Below are 22741 nucleotides of genomic sequence, written 5' to 3'. Positions count from 1 at the left end.
GTTGTTACACATACATTGTTCCTCATCTTCTCTTAAATCTGTCAGCCTTGAGCACAGTGCCTTGAGCCAGTCAGATCACAGAGAGCAATTTGTAAGAAACTTGCTCATCTAACTTTTTCCATTACCTGGAGAGCTGCCCTGTGCCAGGATAGTGGAGATCCAAGCAAGATAAAGCTGACAGTGTACCAGCCTGGTGCTCGGCGTTAACATCAATAAGAGATGCTGGAGAGAACACATCACTCCCAGACCTCTAAGCTGACTAGATGATCAGAAACTGTCACCGGGAAATCTCGCTAGTAGCTGGGAAGAGAAAAGCCGGTTTATGTAATACAGTGAGCTGCCGGATGTTCAGTTGTGCCGATCAGCCGGGGGTTAAGTGGCAGTTGCAAATGCCCCTTTTGTTTTTCTTTTTTCTCCCAGATCTTGCTACTACTATGAGTCAAGCCACTGCAGGCACCGCACACACCGAAATTCTCCCCTGTGCTCAAGATCACGTTCAAGATCGCCCTACAGCCGTAGGCCCAGGTAACGATGCGTGTCACTTTCCTTGGGCTCCTCTCCTCCTTGCCTTTAGATGACAAGATGTTATCTAAAACCCTCCCCTTCCCCAGTTTATTATTCATTCTGCTTATGCAATTGGAGGTGGTTGACTTAATGATGAAGTTATGTTTCTCAGGTATGACAGCTACGAGGAATATCAGCACGAAAGGCTGAAGAGGGAAGAATACCGCAGAGAGTATGAGAAACGGGAATCTGAGAGGGCCAAACAAAGGGAGAGGCAGAGGCAGAAGGCAATTGTAAGCAGCTTGGAGCTAACTTTCATTTTAAAGGAGGGTTTCTTGTTTTGTTTGTTTTTATTTTCTTTTCCTGTTTTTATTTTTATTTGTTTATTTATTTATTTTTGTAGATTAGAGAATAAACTAAAGCTACAACTTTGTTAGAATATGCATAGTCAGGCTTTGGGCATCAAAACATCACGGAGTCCCCAATCTCTCTAACTCAGGTTACCGGAAAACCTAATGTTATGTCAGTGTATTTCTCATTCATCCGATAGCTCATTACTGTTTTTAAAAATGGAGGGAGTAGAGATTTACTGTCAGATACTGGTTCCATCCGGTCAGAGGATGAGTTCTTCTTTCCGTCCTCTGCTGCTTTTTACTCTGAGTGGAAAATGAGGCGGTATCACCGGTTCATCTTTTTGGCAGATGTGAGGATTGGATTGTCTGTGAAGCAAGAGACTGGGTTCAAGTTGGATTTAAAGGCGTCAATAGAGGAAGATTTGCTAAGAAAGTCATCATTTCTTCTTACTTATGCTGGGTCATCACCGAACTGGGCAGTTGACACAGCCACATTTCTTATGAACTACTTTCCAAATAACCCATTATGTATTTTTTGACACCTCTTACCACAGGGTATTATATTCATTTGACATATAGACAGTACCAACCCTTCGGTGGAAAGATCCAGGTTATGTTAAACTAGTTTGTTCTCTCTGGGTCTGTACCTTTTCCGCAGCTGTTTACTGATGGGTAGACTGTACCCCACCTTCCTCCCATTGCTTATCACCCTAGACCTTGGAGAGCAAATATGAGACACTCCAGTTGTCAGCATCCAGCTCTTGTTCATGGCAGACATTCCTAATCAATGACGGCGCTCGTCTCCACTGAGCCCCTCTAGAGTCTTAGGGTTTCCTGACAGGGTGCTCCCGGAAGCCATGGCTAATCCATTAGAAACGGCACCGCTTTTGTGCGTTCCAGCAGCTGCCTGTCCGTGCTAGCTGCTAAGTGTCATTTCCATGAAGATTGGCTATGACTGTCTTGCATCTAAGCAAAGTGAGACTTAGGGAAAGGGATTTTAAAGGTTAGACTTATGTGGTTCCTTTAAGAAAACCCACTGCCATCAACAAAACCTTGAAATACCTACATAAAAGAGCTGACTAATGCAGTCAAAATCAAGCATTAGCCAACAGTTTTCAGCTGGAGGAAAAAGGTTAACTGAGAGGTTTGTTCATCGCAGGCACTCAAGGAGAAAGAAAGGAAAAGTAATTGAATCCTTAGGCTAAAGGTCTAGGGTGTTTGCTGTCATTTCACTTTGAATCTACCTAAGACTGAATCAAAGGCCTTGTGCAAATTACAACACCTTGCCTCATTTTTCTCAACTTTCCAATGAGCTGTGATATTAAGGTCTGCCCGAGTATCATTAGTTAACGCTTAAGAAGACTAATGAAAATTAAAAATTCAATTTTTCTAACTTTTCTGTTTTTAATTAATAGCATATTCAATAATGATAATTACTCACATTTATATAGTGCCATGTAGTTTACAGAGCCTTTTAATATAGCGCATTATAGTTAATCTTTACAGAAGAGAATCATGTTGAGTAAGCATGTAGGAAAATAGTTATTTCAGTGTTTGCAAGTTCATATTTTATAAAACCCTTTATGTTTTTTCCCAGAACTGTGGCCATTAAAGAGAGAGACTAATTCTTTCATCACATATTTGCTCATTTGGGTAAAATACAACATAGCTATAACCAAAGCTGTGTAAAAAATGTAGATAAATGACATGTGCTTATTTTATTCCTTCAAAAGATAATTTAGTGCCAGATGCTTAATTGGAGTGAAGAAAGGGAGGGAGGTGCCATTTCCCTAGTTTGGCTGTTTCCCAACGGATCAAATAGTGTGACTGGTCTATGTTCCATAGTTGATGCCTGAGTCAAAATCACCCTTGAGATCATCAACCTCAGCTTGGAATCAGATACTACCTTGCCTTCTCTTTGTGTCACAAATGTTGCCTGGTTCCTTATTTAATTCTTTGACTTAAGACAATCTTTTATCGGTTTTCTTGGAAAGATGGCTTATATAGTGCAAATGTCAACTTGGCTTATATTAAATGGTTATAAATTAGTTAGACATTTGTGAGAATTTTGGCTTTAAGATTTTTTGTTTTTGTGTTATTTGTTTATTTGTTTGTTTGTTTGTTTTAAGCTGAGCCACCGTGCCACCTGTTGGCAACTCAGTGGCAGCTCAGCTAGGGCTGGACTCGAACCGCTATTGCTCAGAGCTTGCACTCTTGAGTGAGCTCTTAATCAACTGAGCCACTCGGTCGGCCCATTGTTTTTGTTTTTGAAAAGCAGATTGAAAAAAAAAATCTATGACACAGAGATGGTTTACTAACATAGTGATCTATAGGTGGTATAAAATTTGGGCCTTACTGCTAAACCAATTCCCACTTTGACAATTATATGCTATTTCTGCTTAACGTAAGTGAAAACTCATGACTCTTTATGAGATGAACATTTGCTAGGTGCTTGGACTATAAAATTAGGTAAGACCTGGTCCCCTCTATCTAGGGAGCTTCCAGTCTACTGGGAGATAAAGACAAACAAATAGGCAATAGGGTGTGTTAAGTGCTGCATCTAAGACACTGTGATGGCATATGGGTAGGCACCCAGACCTGGGGGAACAAGGGAGGTCATCCCTGGACAGCGTGAGTTTGATCTGAAATCTGAAGGGATGGAGGACAAAAGTTTTCTACACTGTTCAATGTGGTAGGCATTAGCCACATGGCTAATTCAGCTAGTCCCAAATTTAGATGCACTATAAGTATGATTGGATTTTGATGACCGTACAAAAAAAGAGTGTACAATACTTCATTAATATTTTTTTCAATGACAAGTTTAAATTATAACATTTTGGCCATATTGAGCTAAATAAAATATATCATTAAAATGTGCCTCTTAGAAAATTTAAAATTACATATGCTGCATTATATTTTTCTTGGACATTCCTATTCTAGGCAGAGGCTATATAGCTCATACTGTCTCTGAAAAAGAGCAAGGCACATTGGGGAACTGCTAGTTATTTATCTAGAACACTGGGGTATAGGAGTGGCAAGAAATAAGTCTGGAGGGCTCTGTGGAAACCACATCTTTGAAGGGTCCTGTAAGGCATGATAAAGATTTTGAAGTCTGTCTTGAAGACATAGTGGAACTATTTAATGAGTTTACCCACGTGGAGATTTTCTGATTGATTTCCTTCCTCAAAATGATCTGCTTTCTTATGCCAAAATTCATTTGCAAAGTGTATTTTTATGGACTTGGGCACAGAGATACATGCAATGATTTTTTATTTGTTTGACTAGATTAGCTTGAAAAGTCATTGATGATATAGCTAAAGGAACTAAGAGAGTCCACTTAAGTCGGTCGTGTAGGCAACTTCCATTCAGATTTTTGAGATACCCTTAATGTAATGAATAAGTAGCAAATTCTGTTTGGACTACTTTTAGTGCAGTGTTGGACTTTGCATAAATTCATATCCATCATATAATTAAGGGACCAACAAAGCAGAGGTTCCAAAAGGAAATGGAAAAAAAATGTTAAAATTATATAATAATTGATATTAAAAAAAAATTAAAATAGTCTTTGCTACCTTCATCTTCTAGTCTGTATTGCTTTCATTTTGAGCTTCATAAGAAGGAGATGGTTTGGGAGGTCTATAAACTTCTCATTGCTTATTCCTCTGACAGTCTTTATCCAAATCAGAGCGTTAAAAGAAAACTAGTAATTAGTAATTCATATATTGTGGTTGAATATTGGCATTGTTGCAGTTGTTACTTTCCTCCAATTTCCATCTAAACTCATTCTCAAAAGCCAATTCACCCTCTGTCTTCCTCAGTCTCATAAGCTTGAAATAATTCAGGTTATATTGGAACTCTGCAAGCCAGAGTTTAGTACTTAATGTCTAAACTGTCATTGCTCTAATTTCTTGTGGACTTCTAAGTCCAACTCCATTTGCAATCTGTACAGTTTTCTGCCAGAAAACATGATAATGGGATGTTAATTTAAAGGGCAAATCTAGACATTATGATATGGCTCAGTGCTTAAAGCCAAAACCAGATGTGCTTAAGCAATGACTGTGCCATTTCATTTCTCTTCTTCATTGGTTAGTATGCAGCCCAGGAGCCAGGAACAGTGCATCATCGCTGATAATTATCAGCTTCTTCCAAATGAAAAAAAAAAGTGTAATTTCTCATAGTTATTCTTTTTGGAGAAAATTAAGTAGTTTCTATTCAAGCCTTTTTCAAGAGATGTTTCATGTGAGCAAATATATCTAGAGCCTAAGCTCACTATTTAGAAATTAGCAGTTTTATCAAAAGTAGTTATACATGCTCTCAGTCTAGAGGTTTTATGTTTTCTGACTGATCATTGTGCTCACTTGCATCTTAGCTCTTACTTGTATATTAGGGGTTAAGTAGACTAACCTGGATTAAGTGACATTTATCCAAACTTAGACACTAAGGAGGAATCTCCCTGGGCATTACTGGGATGGGGATAACTTTGGAAAACTGAGTGCTATAGTTTTGTTTCTTCCCTAAGAGTGCCCCCTAGTAGTTGGCACTTACTGAATGCCTACTGAATTAAATGAACGTAATTAATATAAGAGCAAGAGAAAAAAAAAACCTTTTGCTTTTGGATTTTTTTGTCAGAGTTTTGGCATTTTTCTGTCCCTTCATATCTTTTCATGGCCACCTACTCCTCTCCATTTATCCTTTCACTAGAGGACCTAGCTGTACATGCCGTTCATTCTAGAAATGGCATCAATTTTATCCATTCGTCTCATCTATAATATTTGTAATTTCCTTGGAATTTTTGAGTAAGTCAGGTTGTAGCTAATCTGGAAATGAACACAGATCTTTCATTGCCAAAGTTGGGAATGCTGTTTCCTTAGTACAGTAGGAGGAATTTTACGTTATTCTGATTTGGAAATGTAGGATAAAAGTCCTGAGGACACAAATCCAAATGCTATCCGGCTCTTACTTGTTGTTACCTCGCATTGCAGAAGTTTAGTGAGATAACCCATAGAAAAGCATTGAGCGTAGTACTTAGCATACTTTAGACAATAAATGTTAATCTCCCTATTAATTTTCTTCTTTTATTTTTAGTCAAACCCCTTGTACCAGGAATAACTTATTATTTGATGAAGAACAACCATTGTATGTTTTCTCCAGCTAACTGGGAGGCTCTATACCTTTTTTGATAAAGATTTTGATAATGCAAAGCCAGTTAATTCAGTCAGTTTTTTTCTGTATTTATCCCCTGTGTTTTGATATAATGAGGATTTACTATACCTGTTAATGCAACATAAATCTTCAATTTTATTATCTACCCCATCAGCAAACTAGCTTTTGTGAAAATTGAAGCTAAAAGATATTTGATAAATGTTACATGCCCCTCAATAGTGAAAACTGGTCTGAAAATCATTTTTCAAAAGCTTTTGCCAAAGGTTTAGAGTTCCTCCAAGCCTTTAAGAAGTTGGAAATGTTATTAAGCATTTTGATTTCCTTTCCTTTCATCTCCTGTTTAGAAATTAATGTCTTGAAAAATTGGCTGCAAATGTTAAGGTTTTTTAAAGATATGGAATCTATTCATCTGTCTAATAAAACTGCAACATGTTAAAAATAATCGGTTTTTTGCTAGACATTGTGGCCAACCTTGGGAAGATTTTTGTCTTTGCTTTTCAGACCTTCAGATGCCTTTTAGTTTCATTTCTAGCTTAGGAAAACCGAGCACTCCCAATCATTTTCTCAAACGAGAATTTTAACATGTATTCAATCTCTGGTCTTTGTAAGGTAGCAAGACGTGGTCCCATTCCTGTGTTTCATAGAAGGAGATAATAGACAAATAGGTAATTTAAGTGATTGTGGACCAGCCCCTTGAAATTCTGTCTCTCCCATCTAGGCTGTGTCTTCCTTTTACTGCAGAATGTATCAGTATCTGATATAAAAGGTCCCCTGGTTTATCTTCTTCGTGGGATCATTGTTGCATACAGCTTTGTATAAAGAAGCAATTCAGAGATTGTCCCAATATGTCTGCATATGGACGTGCATATGGTCGATTTTAGCTTTAACTTCCTTGAGTATGTAGGCTCTGTGTATTCCCATAATGGTAGTGGAGCAATTTCCTTGTGATGGTTCAATTTCTTTCTCTCTCTTCTGCATTCCTTCCTTCCCTCCCTTTTCTTCTATACAGTAGTAACCTTCCTAAAAAAGCTCATTAAAAAATAAATCCATTAACACCGTGCAAGCAGGCGCCAGGAAGTTTAGATAACAGTCCCATCACATTTGGCTGTTTGGCTAGAGCTGGCTGCGTAAATAGAATGGAATGTGATGTTATGATTCCCTTGCTCCAGCGTACAACCCATCCGTTTATATTGTGGACCTCTAGAATGTGCTGGGTGCTCTGAAGCAACACAGTTATATCCTTAGCCTGAGACATACAATCTACATGGAAGTGAATCAGACAGGCTGCCCTGTTTGCCGTACATCATCTGGTCAGTTATTTAGGCTCAGTAGCCAATGCCAGAGGAACTGTGTGTTACTAACTGTTTCAGGGGACCCCCACCTCTGGTTCTCAGAGGTGATTTTTAAAAGTCAGAGTCCTGAGAACTTGCAGATACTCCACACTTCTAACACTTAAGCCTGTAAAAACAAATCCCGGGAACCTTTGTTAATTCACACAGCTGAGCTACGTGGGCAAGGTTTTTCCTATGATAAGGTACCAAACCTTGCCTTCATTCTCAATAGCCTTAGAGAGTCTCAGAGAGTAAGGACCACACTTAGGCATCTTTGATGTAATGAAGGATATGGGGTAAGTGCTAAAAAGGATTAACTGATGGGCCATTGACTGATTTTTCAGCAAATATTCACTGACACTCCATTATATTTCAGGTACTCTTAAAACATAGTAGTCAATAGGACAGATGTGGTCTCCACTTTCATGGAGCTTTCACTGTATGGCGAGGCAGACATTAACGAATGGATAAAGTATTGATTCCAGTTGAGCATAGAACCACAAAGGAGAGCGTGTTCTATCAGAGGAGCTAATAGGAAGCTTGACCTCATTGCAAATCTCAGAAAGAAATGATAGTTGGGTTCCATGTAACCCCAGACAGTATATGTATGTTGGTGAAGGGGAAGGGGAGGCAGTGTGAAGGATGTTCCAAGTAGCAATAGAACAGCTTGTGTAAAGGATTTGGAAAAGGAAGGAGTGTGGTGTATGCTAAGGGCTGATGGAAGCTCAATGTGTCTGGAAAACAGAGTAAAGGAAGGAATGAGATGAGGGAGATTAAGCCCATGATCACGACCAGTCCAGACCATGAATGGCCTGTAGGTCCTGTTACTAGAAAGTAATTGGCATGGTTGAATTCCTGTTCCTTTAACACAGAATACTTTGACTGAAGTGAAAGAATAGATCAGAGGAGGGTAAACATAGACACAGGATTCAAGTTAAGAGGCTGTTATGCTACTCTAGAAAGAGATGCTGGCAGCTTGGTTTAGGGGAGATGTAACGAAGGAGACAGACTAGAGGGAGATTTAGGAGGTGAAAATCAGTAGGACTTAATGAGTGATTGGATGTGTGGAGGCAACTAAGGTAAGAATCAATGAAGCACTCAGGTTTTTGTCCTGAATAACTGGCTAGATGGTGTTAACTTCATTGATGCAAGAACATTGGAGAAAGACCCACGGGGCAGAGGATAGAAGTGGAGAGTTTTGTTTGAGTAATGTGGGTCTAGTTTGAGGCACCGAGGGGACATCTAACCTGAGATGTCAAATAGATAGTTACTTATTTGAGTTTGAAGCTCAGAGGAACGTCCCTGATGAAAATAGAAATATGAGTGTTGCATAAGGTAAAAGAAGATGAAACATGGATGATCAGATCACCAAGGAGGATATCTATTATAGATTCTGAATTGTTCAGTGATATTTCACAAGTGCTTATTGAGTGCCCAATCTTTGCCAGGTCCTTTGCTAAATACTAGACACATGAAAAGGAAAGACATTCAGTAAATAACATAGGACATCTCTTTGCCTTAGGCCTAAATTACTTTTCACATCATCCAAGACAGGATACTCTCAGTACATTCAGGGAAAACTCTTAGGCAAGCTAAATCCGTACCTTCGTCCTGTGCTTCCTTGTCTTTGCTTCCATCTAACTTAAATCTCTGCAACCTTAAGTTCATTCCATTCTTGTTTGTCCTTGATAGACATATAGCCTGGTTGGTAAGCACATTCTTTGTATTAACTCCTTACTTTCTTGCCTTTTCTCAGTTTTGAGAGACAGCATCTCCTGTGGCCTTGTCTTCTTAGAACAAGAGTTATAGGATTGCTTCTTACATTAAGAATGCATTCCTATTTTTTTTTAAAAGAAATGCATCCTCAGGCTATAAAATATTCTTCCCATATTTTGTAGGTTATAAATTGCTGATGATTTTCAGATGATGATGATATTGACTCCACTTGTGAAAATTAGGCCACACCCTTCTAGTCTGTTCCTAAAATAAGATTCATTGGCAAGGGGAAATTTATAGCCTTTTTTTTATAGCTCTTATTCTTTGGAGACCCATCGCTTAAAATAGTCTACATTTTCAGACCATATTGTTCAAATGATTGTCTTTGGACCACCTGCCTCAGAATCACTGGGGTGTGCTTGTTAAAAATGAAGATCAATGAACCCTATCTTCTAAATATTTTTTAGTATAGCCAGGATAAACCCCAATCATTTGCATTTTTCCTTAGCACCCCAGGTAACATTTATTTATACTAGAGTTTAAGAATCACTTTTTTTAAGGGATGTCAAAATTTGTACCTCAATCATCATGCTGTACACCTTAAGCTTATACAGTGATGGATGTCAATTACTTCTGAATAACACTGGAAAAAATGTACATCTCATTATTAGAAATCTGAGTTAATGATAAATTAAACAGGTTTTCAAGCCAAGTCAGGTTCTTACTCATTTTAAGGATTAATAATTGAGTCACAGGAATGAAAATATTTAATAGGTATTGTTCAGTTATTCAGTGATAAAGGGATCACATTACACATATTTCTTTTCTAATATATAAAAGTTCATGTGCCTGAAGAACAGAGGTGGTTAGGAAACGTGGGAGAGAATGCGGTGCTACAGAGAGAGCATGTGAGAGATGAGAGTGATGTTGAAGAAATGCAAATTAAAACTCGGTTCAAGTATAGCATTTCATTCAGTTTTAGTGTATGTTTTACTTTAGTTGGCATGCTCTGTGGGTTCTTGTAATGCATGATTTTACCTTTATGAATGTTTCTAGAGGTTCAGCTTCTTTCCTGTCTCAAAACCGAGCAAGTCTCTCTTTACTCCCCCCACCCCCAGGAAGAACGCCGTGTGATTTATGTTGGTAAAATCAGACCTGACACGACACGGACAGAACTGAGGGACCGTTTTGAAGTTTTTGGTGAAATTGAGGAGTGCACAGTAAATCTGCGGGATGATGGGTGAGAATCTTCAAGATTATTTCTTGTTTAGAAGCTGACATATGTAAAAAATTATGGCCATAAGATTACTAGGATGGGGATGCTTTGACAGATGACATGTTGAGTTCAGAACCTTATTTATTTTCTTTCATCCCTATTTATTAATCTTTCTAGTTGAGATTTCCTGTCCCAGAAATAAGTATTTAGCTGCTTGACAGGACAATCACACTGATAAATGGATGCAGTGGTTCAGACTTTGGCACCGGCAAAGTCTCCCCAAGTAGCAAGGGTTACAGTCATATATGCTAATGCCTCCTCATGAGCTTTGAACTTTTCCTCTTTGTCCATTGCAGAGACAGCTATGGTTTCATTACCTACCGTTATACCTGTGATGCTTTTGCTGCTCTTGAAAATGGATACACTTTGCGCAGGTCGAATGAAACTGACTTCGAGCTGTACTTTTGTGGACGCAAGCAATTTTTCAAGTCTAACTATGCAGACCTAGGTATGGATTTTATTGTACATGGGATGATGAATCCATAATGGAGAGCTCAAAATGGAAGCAACTGTAAACCATAGCACATGGGGTTGGGCCATTACTTTATTTTACTAGAGGGGATATTTGAATACAAATTTCATTTGATTATTTTTTAATGCACGAGATAGTTTCAGAAGCAGGGAGCATAGGTTCTTGCAACAAAGGGCAGAAATAACTTTGTTGTACTGTCTGCCCAGATGGTGAAATTCTTTACTGGGTGCGTGAGTGTGTGTGTGTGTGTGTGTGTGTGTGTTGTGTTTTGTGTGTCCATGTATGTGTAGGGTAGAGTGTGTGTCTGCATATGTTTATTTGCATATGTGTCTTTTTACATGTGTGTCATCTGCCAGTGCTTTCTGTCCCCACCTTGACCCTTTTTGTACAAATCATACCATTGCCATTATTATTTCATTGAACAGAATATACACAAGTCTTATTCATTTTCCTTATTATACCGCAAAGTTGTAGAAATGTTAACATTTTCTTCAAGTTACACCTTGAGAGGAGAAAATAAAATCTTATATACGAAATCACACTATACTTTCTTTAAAACAAAGAAGAAGAAAAAATGTTCTATTTTGAGTACTTCCATATGCTAGACATTGTACCAGGCGGGGCTTTTCAAGCATTTTCTCATTTAATTACCTGAACAATCATAGGCGGTAGATGTTATTATTATCATCCTCATTTTATGAATAAGGAAACTGAAGCATACATAAGTATTGATTGTTTTTTCCCATTATGAAGGCACAGACTCAATGGGTAAAATTTAGAAAATATAAAAAAGTATTAATAAAAAGAGTAAAATCACCTCAGCTTATCACCTAGAGATAACCACTATTACCTAGTGTGTGATATACATTCCAGTATTTTGTCTCATATTGTCTACTTTCTTATAGTTGAGCTCATATTTTATATATAAATATATACTTTCAAATTCTACTTATCTCAATTAATATTATTTAAGTTTATTTTCCACTGTGCCTACAGGATTAAAAATAATTTATCAACATATTTTAATGGCTACACAGTATTCTGTTCAGGGAATGGTGCCATTATATTTAATCATTCCATTATAGCTAAACATTTATTCAATTTTCAATGTTTTAATATTATAAATAATGCCACAATGGACATCTTAATTTCCTTTCCAATTTTAATTCTGTTCCTTTGCATGTGATTCCCTATCTAATGTGTGTATTGTAAGCCTTTAAATTATTTGATGAAGGAAGGAACATGGCAAATGCCTTGTGCATATGACATAATTATTTTAAATCAATTATATTACAAATCATAAAATTAACATATAAATCTATTCCTAAGCATTATTATGTTCCTATCTGCACTTGCTTTGGCTTGGTATAAAGAAAGAAATGAATACCAAATACAGGAATTTTTTTTTCCTCTCCCTTCCACCAAAGTGATGTCTTCCTAGAGTAATTGATATAGGTAGTGTGCATTGTTCAGGGGGAATATGCTATAATTCACTTCAAAAGCTAAATAGATAGCATGAAGCAGGGGAGAGGCAGCTGACTGTTAGAGAGATAGAGGCCTAGGGATGAAAATATAAACGGTGGCAAGTCATTTGTTCAAATGCTGGCTGATAAAAACAGTCAAGACAGATTGAAGTCTTGAGTTGATTTGACTTATTTTCTTCAGTGATGAAGGCCAGGGTGTTTCTAGTCTCTCAAAACATCTAGAGTTTAAAATAAGCTACCTAGAGGGGCCTTTAGCTCACGATTCATCACTGGGAGAGAGAGGATTGAATGGTATTTCCAAATTGAACTAGAGCCTCCCTGAAATATTTCTAAGAAGAATGCTTCCCCTCTCGTTATCTCACTGTCTAGCCGGCAGCAATGAAACTTTGCCACTGCCCGGCTAGCTCTGTATTTTCTGAAAAGTGTGTTTGATGTGCATTGTAGTAGCATGGGTTTTTCCAATTCCCTCAAGCCCTACAATTGCGCGAGGCGTACTTGATCTGAGCGTAGGCATGGTGTAGTCGAAGAACCTGCAGACCTCCGGAAGCCTGCAGACCTGGGTTTGAAACTTCACTTAGCTTCTCATCGTAAGCAAACCATTAACCTCCCTCTGCCTCTGGTTCCTCAATGGTAAAACACCTCATCATGTTGTCATGAAGATTCAATAAATGGTTGTGAAGCTGCTAACACAGTGTCTGGTATAAAATAGGTGCTTAATAAAGAGTAGCTCTGATTATAATAAAAAGTGATGGCAATGAGAAGAAGTTGGAAATTTCAAGTTATGTTAAAATGGAAGCATTCACAGCAGTATCCAGCTTTGGGACTGAAAAATATTCATGTGTCTTTTCTTTGTCTCCTGAAGAGTTCAAGTTAAATGAATCAGGCACAGCCACTGAATATAGTGGATGGAAGCGTATCCTGGATTCTTAGATGGACTGTGAGCTGCTCTGTGTGTGTCGCAAGAGTGAAGTGTACATGATGTGATACAGGTCCATTTCCCCAAGAGTAGAGCGACCGATCCTTTTAGATGGATTTAACCAATTTTTTCTTCTGCTATTTTTTGCTCCCCCAAATTAAATTAGTTCCCACCTCCTATTTCTCCACTATTGAAGCCACTTAATGGGCACTACAATACTATTAGTGCAAAACATAATGATTCTAGGTATTATACTATTTATGAGCTAGTTTTATAAATGAGACTCAGAATGTAAAGAGACAATCAAGGTTACTACGGTGAAGCCAGGATTTAAGCCTGGTTTCTATGGATCTGTAATCTGTGTGTTTTTCTATCCACCGTTTTATAAACAAATGGGTGTTTCTGAAACACTTCGATGAAAAATCTTAAAGACAAAGGATAAAAATTAAATTAGGACTGTAGGACCAGAACAGAAGGATGGGTCAGGACTAAGAATATAATAATTTTGATCAGAAATTAATTATGGTGTAGAACTTAAACATATAAGAAAACAATGAAATAAATAACACATCCATCACACATTTTTTATTGACTCAAAGCAATGTATTAAATGGTCAGCATCTTGAATATATACATAACTTTTCATAAACCCTTGCCATTTCATGGTAAAAATTCTCAGATTCCAACACAAATATTTTCAACCATAGTTTTAGTAATATACTGGTCTTCAAGATTAATATATTCATTTAACAAATATTAATTTGAGTGCCTACTTTGTGCTAACAGTTTTCTAGGTGCCAAGAATACAGTTGTAATGTGATTCAGTTCTATTTATACAGTATCATTATTTGTAACAATTTATTTATAAAAATAGTTAGAGTGGCTTTTGGGTTATTCCTATAAAAATTTTGTTATATCTTAACTCATGTTGCAGTATTCTTCCTTTAGTGTAAAAATAGGGGTGGAAAAGATATTAATGCCTCAGGAAATACATATAACCACATTCTAACTTCATGCAACCAAAAATGTTTTGTGGTTGCCTGCTGTGTGACATAGTATTCTCATGTAAGTAGGTGTATATGTAAGTGCCAGCCTTCATGTTTCACAGTGAAGAAACTCTTGAGAACCACTATTTCAAAATATTTTTAGTATTTGCTAATACAAATATAGAAACACTGAAATTCTGGGTGTCACGTAGAAAAATCCAAAGTTAGATCATTTTAAATATTCTCAAAATTTCCTCCAAGAAAAGATATGTGTGGATGTTCTTGATGTCATAATGTCACACAGGTTCTCCTTATGAAAACACTCTTCCATCTTCATCTACAATGCCTGTGGAATTCTGACTTCAGGCTAATCTTTGGCAACGAGTAGGGCTTTCTGGGGTTTTTTGTCTGTTGGTTTGTTTCTACAAAAAAGATTTTGATTTGAACAACAGCTGCTCATGAGGTTTTAGTCTTACAAGCAATATAAATTAGGCTACGAAGAGAAGGGTGGGAGCCAGTATAAGTTAAGAATTAATCATTTAAGGTATTAGTGAAGGAAGATTGGCCATTTTTGTCCTTGCCTTTATGTCTGAGGCTGACTATAATTGTTGATGCTGTTTTTGTTGTTGTTCTTACCTGGAAAAACGTTCTTGACAAAAATTCAGTAGAAACAAAGAATGGTGAGAATGAAACAAAAAAAGAAGTGAATGAATTTATTTGTTTTAAAATCTAAGATGGTTAGAGAAGATCATAGCTAGGGGTAAAAAAAAAAAAATCAGCCTGACTCTGGAGAGCTTGAAGGGTTGCAACCTTTTCAGCAAAAGAACTTGTGAGGTCAGTGATTATGCCTCTACCTTATCTACCATTATCCTCTTCTGTCATTTAATGAGCATTTCTATTTTGTAACCTAGTCTGGGTAAAACATGGAAATGTTCATATTTTAGTAGGATTGTTCATGGTTCCCAGAAAGGTTTGTTTTCCCTTCACAATACATGCTTTCCAAAGAATGAATGTATTTGCAAGAGGTTTTCTGTGCTGTTTCTAAGATATTCTTTCTCCCTTGCAAGACCAGCAAAAATAATTGACTTTTTTAATGGATGTCAATGGAGGAAAACCCAGAAATATTTAAGATAATGTCACTTTAAACCCACCATTGCTGAAACACACCCATTTTGTTGAGGGCTCTTGGCAGTAGCATGTGGAGCTGCACAAAAGCTGACTTGGACTAGTTTAAGGACCCAAGAAAGTGTATGTTCCATCTCCTCTTCATGAGAAAAGAAACTGAATTGACCCTCTCTGAACAGGAAGAATTTCGCTAAGCCTTCTAATTTGAGAGAATTGTGCCTCTGTTGCTGGGATACTCCAAGGTATAGAGTAGATGACTGGATCACATGTCTGTCCTGCCTCAAAGGGGAGCCGCAAGGCGGGGAGTGGGTGAAGTTCTAATGATTCTCGCTCCCACTCAACTGGGTTTTATGCTCAGTGATGTCAGTCACATTGAACAGGGAAATTAGTTCTAGTGTCTATGCTTGTCTTCTCTTCTAAGTTGTTGAGGAACCATAGGTAAGTCATTTAACATGCTGGGAAAGGAGCGGGAACTTAGTTTTAAAGTATATTGATTGGGTAAGTTGCTATTGAATAGAGATATTAAAGTCTGTTCTGGTTACCTTCCAGGAGTGTTTAAGTCTAAAATCAATAGATGAGTGTTTTGAATGTTCACCTCTCTCTCTCTCTCTCTCTCTCTCTCTCTCTCTCTCTCTCTCTATATATATATATATATATATATATATATATATATATATATATATATATGTTGAGCTATTTTTATTCTTTTTTTCTTTTCATTAGTTTCAGGTGTACAAAACAATGTAATAGACATTTACACCACTCACAAAGTGATAACCCTCCTTTCCCAATCTACTACCCTCTGACATCATATATAGCTGTTACTACACCATTGACTATGTTCCCTATGCTTTACTCCACATCCTGTGACTATATACATATATATATTTAATTATAGTTGACATTCAGTATTATTCAACTTCAGCTTCAGGCATACAGCTCAGTGGTCAGGCATCTACACAGTCTCTGAAGTGGTCTCCCTAGTAAGTCCAGTGCCCACCTGGCACCCCACAGAATCTTTACATTATTGATTATATTTCCCATACTGTAGTTCATATCCCTGTGACTATATTGTGGCTATTAATTTGTTTTTTCTAATCCCTTCCTTCACCTTCTCCTCCATCCCCACCCACTCCCATCTAGCAACTATCCGTTTTCTTTTTTCCTGTATCTCTGAGTCTGTTTCTGTTTTGTTTGTTCATTTATTCTGTTCTTTAGATTCCACATGTAAGTGAGATCATATGGTAGTTTTCTTTCTCTGTCTGACTTATTTCACTTAGCATAATATTCTCTAGGTCCATCCATATTGTTGTAAATGGCCTATTGTTTTAAAGTATGTTGATTGGATAAGTTGCTATTGAGTCAGGGAATCTTGAATTGGATGATTGAGCTCATGACCATGGCAAAGGGGTGCACTAACCTGGCTTTGGTTTCTTTTAGATTCAAACTCAGATGACTTTGACCCTTCTTCCACCAAGAGCAAGTACGACTCTCTGGATTTCGATAGTTTACTGAAAGAAGCTCAGAGAAGCTTCCGCAGGTAACATGCTCCCTGGCTGAGGATGACAGAGGGACGGTGAATACCTCACGGGACAGACAGCGCGTCCTTCCCTAACAGACTATTGCAAGTCATACTTAGGAATTTCTCCTACTTTACACTCTGTACAAAAGAAAAAACAAAAACACAAAACAACAACAATACAATGAGAACAACAATGGTTTACATGAACACAGCTGCTGAAGAGGCAAGAGAGAGAATGGATATCCAGTAAGCACATGTTTATTCATGGGTGTCAGTTTTGCTTTCCCTGGAGTCTCTTGGTGATGGTGATGGTGTGTGTGTGTGTGTGTGTGTGTGTGTGTGTGCGCGCGCGTGCGTGTATGTGTGTGCGTGTGTGTGTATGTGTGTGTGTGTGTGCATGTATGTGTGTGTGTGTGTGCATGCCTGGTTTGGGGGAAGTATGTATGTCCAGATGGGGACTGGGGGTTCCTGACCAGAGTGTGCCAGAGCAAACCACTTCAAATGGCAGCAGTTCCATGAAGACACACGTAAAACCTAGAACTTCAAAATGTTCGTATTCTATTCAAAAGGAAAAAAATGCATAAATTCAAAAGGAAAGAAAACTAACCAACCAACCACAAACCACCCTAAAATGACAGCCGCTGATGTCTGGGCATCAGCCTCCGTACTCTGTTTTTTAAGAAAGTGCAAAATCAACTTGAAGCAAGCTTTCTCTCATAACGTAATGATTATATGACAATCCTGAGGAAACCACGGGTTCCGTAGAACTAATATCCTTTCTCTCTCTCTCTCTCTCTCTCTCTCTCTCTCTCTCTCTCTCTCTCTCTCTCTCTCTCTCTCTCTCTTCTTTTTTTCTTTTTTTCCTTTTGCCATGGAATCTGGGTGGGAGAGGATACTGCAGGCACCAGAATGCTAAACTTTCCTAACATTTTGAAGTTTCTGTCATTCGTCCTTTATCCTGACACCCATGTAAATGTCCAAAATGTTGATCTTCCACTGCAAATTTCAAAAGCCTTGTCAATGGTCACGCGTGCAGCTTGTTCAGTGGTTCTTTCTGAGAAGCGGGCACGGTGTTACATATTGAATGAGAGTTGGGTAGAACTCTCCCGGATGTGTGCAGATAGTGTAACTGCTACATTCTCTGATGTAGTTAAGTATTTACAGATGTTAAATGGAGTATTTTTATTTTGTGTACATAGTATACAACAAGGTTCTTTTTTTGTTACAGCTATGCACTGTAAATGCAGCCTTCTTTTCAAAACTGCTGAATTTTTCTTAATCGAGAATATTCAAATGTAATTATGAGGTGAAACAATTATTGTACACTAACCTATTTAGAAGCTGAACTTACTGCTTATATATATTTGATTGTAAAAAAAAACAAACAAAAAAAAGACAGTGTGTGTTTCCATTGAGTGCAGCAACAACAAAATGATGCTTTACGCACATCCATCCTTTCGTAGGTGAGCTTCGATCTAAGCATCTTGTCAAGAAATATCCTAGCCCTCTAAAGGTATTAACCACTTCTGCGATATTTTTCCACATTCTCTTGTTGCTTGTTTTTCTTTGAAGTTTTATACACTGGATTTGTTAGGGGAATGAAAATTTTCTCATCTAAAATTTTTCTAGACGATATCATGATTTTATGTAAAGTCTCAATGGGTAACCATTAAGAAATGTTTTTATTTTCTCTATCAACAGTAGTTTTGAAACTAGAGGTCAAAAATCTTTTTAAAATGCTGTTTTGTTTTAATTTTTGTGATTTTAATTTGATACAAAATGCTGAGGTAATAATTACAGTATGATTTTTACAATAATTAATGTGTGTCTGGAGACTATCCTTGAAGCCAGTATCTTTCCCTTGGCAGAGTATGATGATGGTATTTATCTGTATTTTTTACAGTTATGCATCCTGTATAAATACTGATATCTCATTCCTTTGTTTACTAAAGAGACATATTTATCAGTTGCAGATAGCCTATTTATTATAAATTATGAGATGACGAAAATTATAAAGCCAGTGGAAATTTTCTACCTAGGATGCATGGCACTTGTCAGGGTGGAGTTTCAGTGTCTCATTTGGGAAATTCAGCTTTTGCAGAAGCAGTGTTTCTACTTGCACTAGCATGGCCTCTGACGTGACCATGATGTTGTTCTTGATGACATTGCTTCTGCTCAATTCAATAAAAACAAACAAACAAACAAAAAAACTTCAGAAAAACCTCCATTTTGAGCATCAGGATTTCATCTGAGTGTGGAGCCCCTGGAATGGATCTCAGTACAGTTTGGAGTGTGTATTCCAGTTGCTAAATTGAGATTTGATTACAGTTTGGCTGACATGACTTTTCTCGAAGACATGCTATACCTACTCCTTAATCGTTCTTTTTCTTTCTCTCGCCCAACACGATCTTATAAAGCGGATCTCACCCCCAGGCCAAATGCAGCTAATTTTGGTAGCTGCATTCATTTATCACCAGCATATTGTGTTCTGAGTGAATCCACTGTCTGTCCTGTCGGATGCTTGCTTGATTTTTTGGCTTTTTATTTCTAAGTAGATAGAAAGCAATAAAAAAATACTACGAAATACAAGAACTTGTTCACAGGTTCTGCGTTACAACAGTAACACATCTTTAATCCGCCTAATTCTTGTTGTTCTGTAGGTTAAATGCAGGTATTTTAACTCTGTGTGAACGCCAAACTAAAGTTTACAGTCTTTCTTTCTGAATTTTGAGTATCTTCTGTTGTAGAATAATAATAATAATAATAATGATAATAATAAAAAAAGACTATTAAGAGCAATAAATTATTTTTAAGAAATCAATATTTAGTAAATCATATTATGTGTTCAAGGACCAGAAGCGTTCTCTATTTTGCCTTTAAATTTTTGTGATCCAATTTTAAATACATTCTCCTTTCTGCCCTGGATTGTTGACATGAGTAAAAATACTTGGTTTCTTTTCTTACTTATCAAAAGACAGCACTACAGATTTCATGTTGAGGATTAACTTATTCCCCCTCTGGCCTGACAAATATTGTTACCATAAAGACAGCTTTGTTGTTGTTGTTTTTTTCCCCATGGACTTCAAATTGCATCTAAAATTAGTGCAAAGAGAGAATCACTAAACCATCCGAATAGCGCTTTTGTATCTTATGCAGACACTGTGGGTAGCCCATCAAAATGTAAACTGTATTCCTTTTATTTTTAAATTTTTTTTTGGAGAGAATATTTCAAATGAACACATGCACCCCATCATCACTGGAGGCAAATTTCAGCATAGATCTCTAGCATTTTTAGATGACTGTGGGACATTGCCTTCATGCTGTGGTAAGTACCACATCTACGATTTTGGTAACCGAACTGGTGCTTTAGAAATGTGGGCTTTTTTTTTTCCTTTTTTTAAAGAGATGTAGCAGAATAATTCTTCCAGTGCAACAAGATTGATTTTTGCTAAACGACTCCGAGAAAGCAACGGTTGGGCTGTCAACATTCAAAGCAGCAGAGAGGGAACTTTGCACTATTGGGGTATGATGGTTGGGTCAGTTGAAAAAAGGAAACCTTTTCATGCCTTTAGATGTGAGCTTACAGTAGGTAATGATTATGTGTCCTTTTTGATGGCTGTAACGAGAACTTCAATCACTGTAGTCTAAGACCTGATCTATAGATGACCTAGAATAGCCATGTAATATAATGTGATGATTCTAAATTTGTACCTATGTGACAGACATTTTCAATAATGTGAACTGCTGATTCGATGGAGCTACTTTAAGATTTGTAGGTGAAAGTGTAATACTGTTGGTTGAACTATGCTGAAGAGGGAAAGTGAGCGATTAGTTGAGCCCTCGCCGGGCTTTTTTTTTCCACCTGCCAATTCTACATGTATTGTTGTGGTTTTATTCATTGTATGAAAATTCCTGTGATTTTTTTTTTAAATGTGCAGTACACATCAGCCTCACTGAGCTAATAAAGGGAAACGAATGTTTCAAATCTACTTCTGCTTTTCTTATTTATCATCACCAAATTCCTGGTATGTTTCTCGGATCAGTACATGATACTTGCTTATTACCATTCGATTTCCTTTCTGGATCTTTCTCCCTGCTTTTCCATATTCATGGATGGACTTCAGCTCTAAGGTAATGTGTACCTTCTGTGTTTTACCTTGTCTCCTTGCAAACGGAAAAGGCATAGTGGTGATTTCTATAATGGGAAGTGAAATGAGACTTCATTCAATGGATGAGCTCTGTTTTTCTACTTACCCCTGGGAAGTGTGTATTTCTAAGTACAAGCCATTGCCCCTGGTGAGAAACCTGCTAAATATTTAGCTTAGGAAGCAGTTCTACTGTAGATGGAATGAGTATTTTTTGAAAACTTATGATAGGAGGCAGCCCCCCATCATATGTAAGTCATCGGGTTAAATATGGGACAGTCTGATAGCTGCTGACATGGCTTGCTGTCAGAATGTCCACTGTGCCTCGTAGGTGGTTGGTGGTCCTAATGACACAGATGACAGACAATGCACTATTAGTGCTTTGGTGTCTCCTCATTTCAGATGGCCATCGCCACTCCCAGCAACTTGTACTGCAAGACCCACCATAAGCATAGCACTGGGAAAATGTGGCTTAATATATCCCAATCTCCTAAAGAAAAAAAAACATGTTTTTAATTATTGGAAATGTGATAGGGCAATCAATCGTACATTGAAATCAGCTAAGTTACACGAGAAGTACTTCCCATGGTTTTCTATTCCTTTTTATTCCCACGTAAGACTTGTTACTTGTATTATCAATGTAGAAAATAAAAACTTACCATTATCTAATCCAGATAATGTGAATCTACAACCACGAGTACTGAGCACTCCTGAGATTCAGTGGATAAGCCTCAGATATGGACTTGTCTCCACTCACCCTTAAGTCATAGAGTGCCTTTTTAATCTTCTGGCTGGAACCAGAGGACATCAGAATAATGCAAGCCTTCTTTTTAAAGGGTTAACTTGGTACCCTTAAAAACCTTTTGAGCATAAAAAGCGATATTTTTTTATTGGGCAACAGTGTGTTTTTCCAGGACCCATCAGCTCCAAGTCCAGTAGTTGTTTCAATCTAGTTGTGGAGGGCGCAGCTCAGCGGCCCATGTGAGGATCAAACTGGTGACCTTGGTGTTGTGTGCACTGCGCTCTAACCAACTGAGCTAACCAGCCACCCCCAAGGGGGATTAAAAAAAAAAAGAGCAGCAGTAGTAGCTGCTGGTCCAGTATAGCGACACCCTGATTAGAGACAATTCATTTGATGTTGTCCCCAAACATTAGATCACTTCCACCCTTGATGATATGAATGGCAAAATAATTATTGAAAACAGCATTAAGCCGGCAAAAAACAAATGAACACTGGATACAAATAGTTTATTTAAATAAAGCTTGTTTCAATTCAAAAGTCCTCCAAACTATGTCTGTCTAAAGTGTACAATGTGATCTTGGTTCAAAATTGTTTTTCAGTATCTCCAGTTTTCTCTTCATGGTAGCATTATTTAGCTAATCACTGGGTATGATTTACAGCTCTAACAACATTATTATACTCGTTTGACACCAGTGTTAGTAGCTACACAGTTATAGCTTGGTATTAATTATAGAATATTTTAACCAAATTGTATTTTTTGCAATATTTAACTATATTAATTTTATAGTTTGCAATTCTCATTGCTATTCCTTGTTTTCAAACACATTATACACCATTATAAATCAATCTTTGTACTTTATCAAACAGCAGAGAGTAATAAAGAAGGTCACAACTCATAGAGGAGTTCCTTAGAGGTTTGTCACATCGTGATTTAAATCTCAGAAAGATTTAATCAAAAGCTGAATTAATCCCTGGGGGAAAAGATGCTATATAGATTCTATTGATG

At 37.4% G+C, this 22741-nt stretch overlaps 1 protein-coding gene across 6 annotated transcripts in view; it reads left to right on the top strand.

Annotated features, from left to right (window-relative positions):
- PPARGC1A (PPARG coactivator 1 alpha) overlaps nucleotides 1-20833 on the top strand; it is a 643335-nt gene extending 622502 nt beyond the window's left edge. For all 6 annotated transcript variants that reach the window (XM_019642416.1, XM_019642415.1, XM_019642414.1 and 3 more), the window contains 5 exons: nucleotides 421-525; nucleotides 677-797; nucleotides 10186-10307; nucleotides 10640-10791; nucleotides 16767-20833. In XM_019642416.1, the coding sequence (XP_019497961.1) occupies nucleotides 421-525; nucleotides 677-797; nucleotides 10186-10307; nucleotides 10640-10791; nucleotides 16767-16870 (604 nt within the window). In that variant the 3' untranslated portion in view covers nucleotides 16871-20833. The remainder of the gene's footprint in view (nucleotides 1-420; nucleotides 526-676; nucleotides 798-10185; nucleotides 10308-10639; nucleotides 10792-16766) is intronic.
- Nucleotides 20834-22741: the final 1908 nt, after the last annotated feature.

Source organism: Hipposideros armiger, unplaced genomic scaffold, assembly GCF_001890085.2.
Source record: "Hipposideros armiger isolate ML-2016 unplaced genomic scaffold, ASM189008v1 scaffold_68, whole genome shotgun sequence".
Taxonomy (NCBI): domain Eukaryota; kingdom Metazoa; phylum Chordata; class Mammalia; order Chiroptera; family Hipposideridae; genus Hipposideros; species Hipposideros armiger.
Note: the sequence above shows the minus strand (reverse complement) of the source record. Positions and strands in the feature narration are given on the sequence as shown.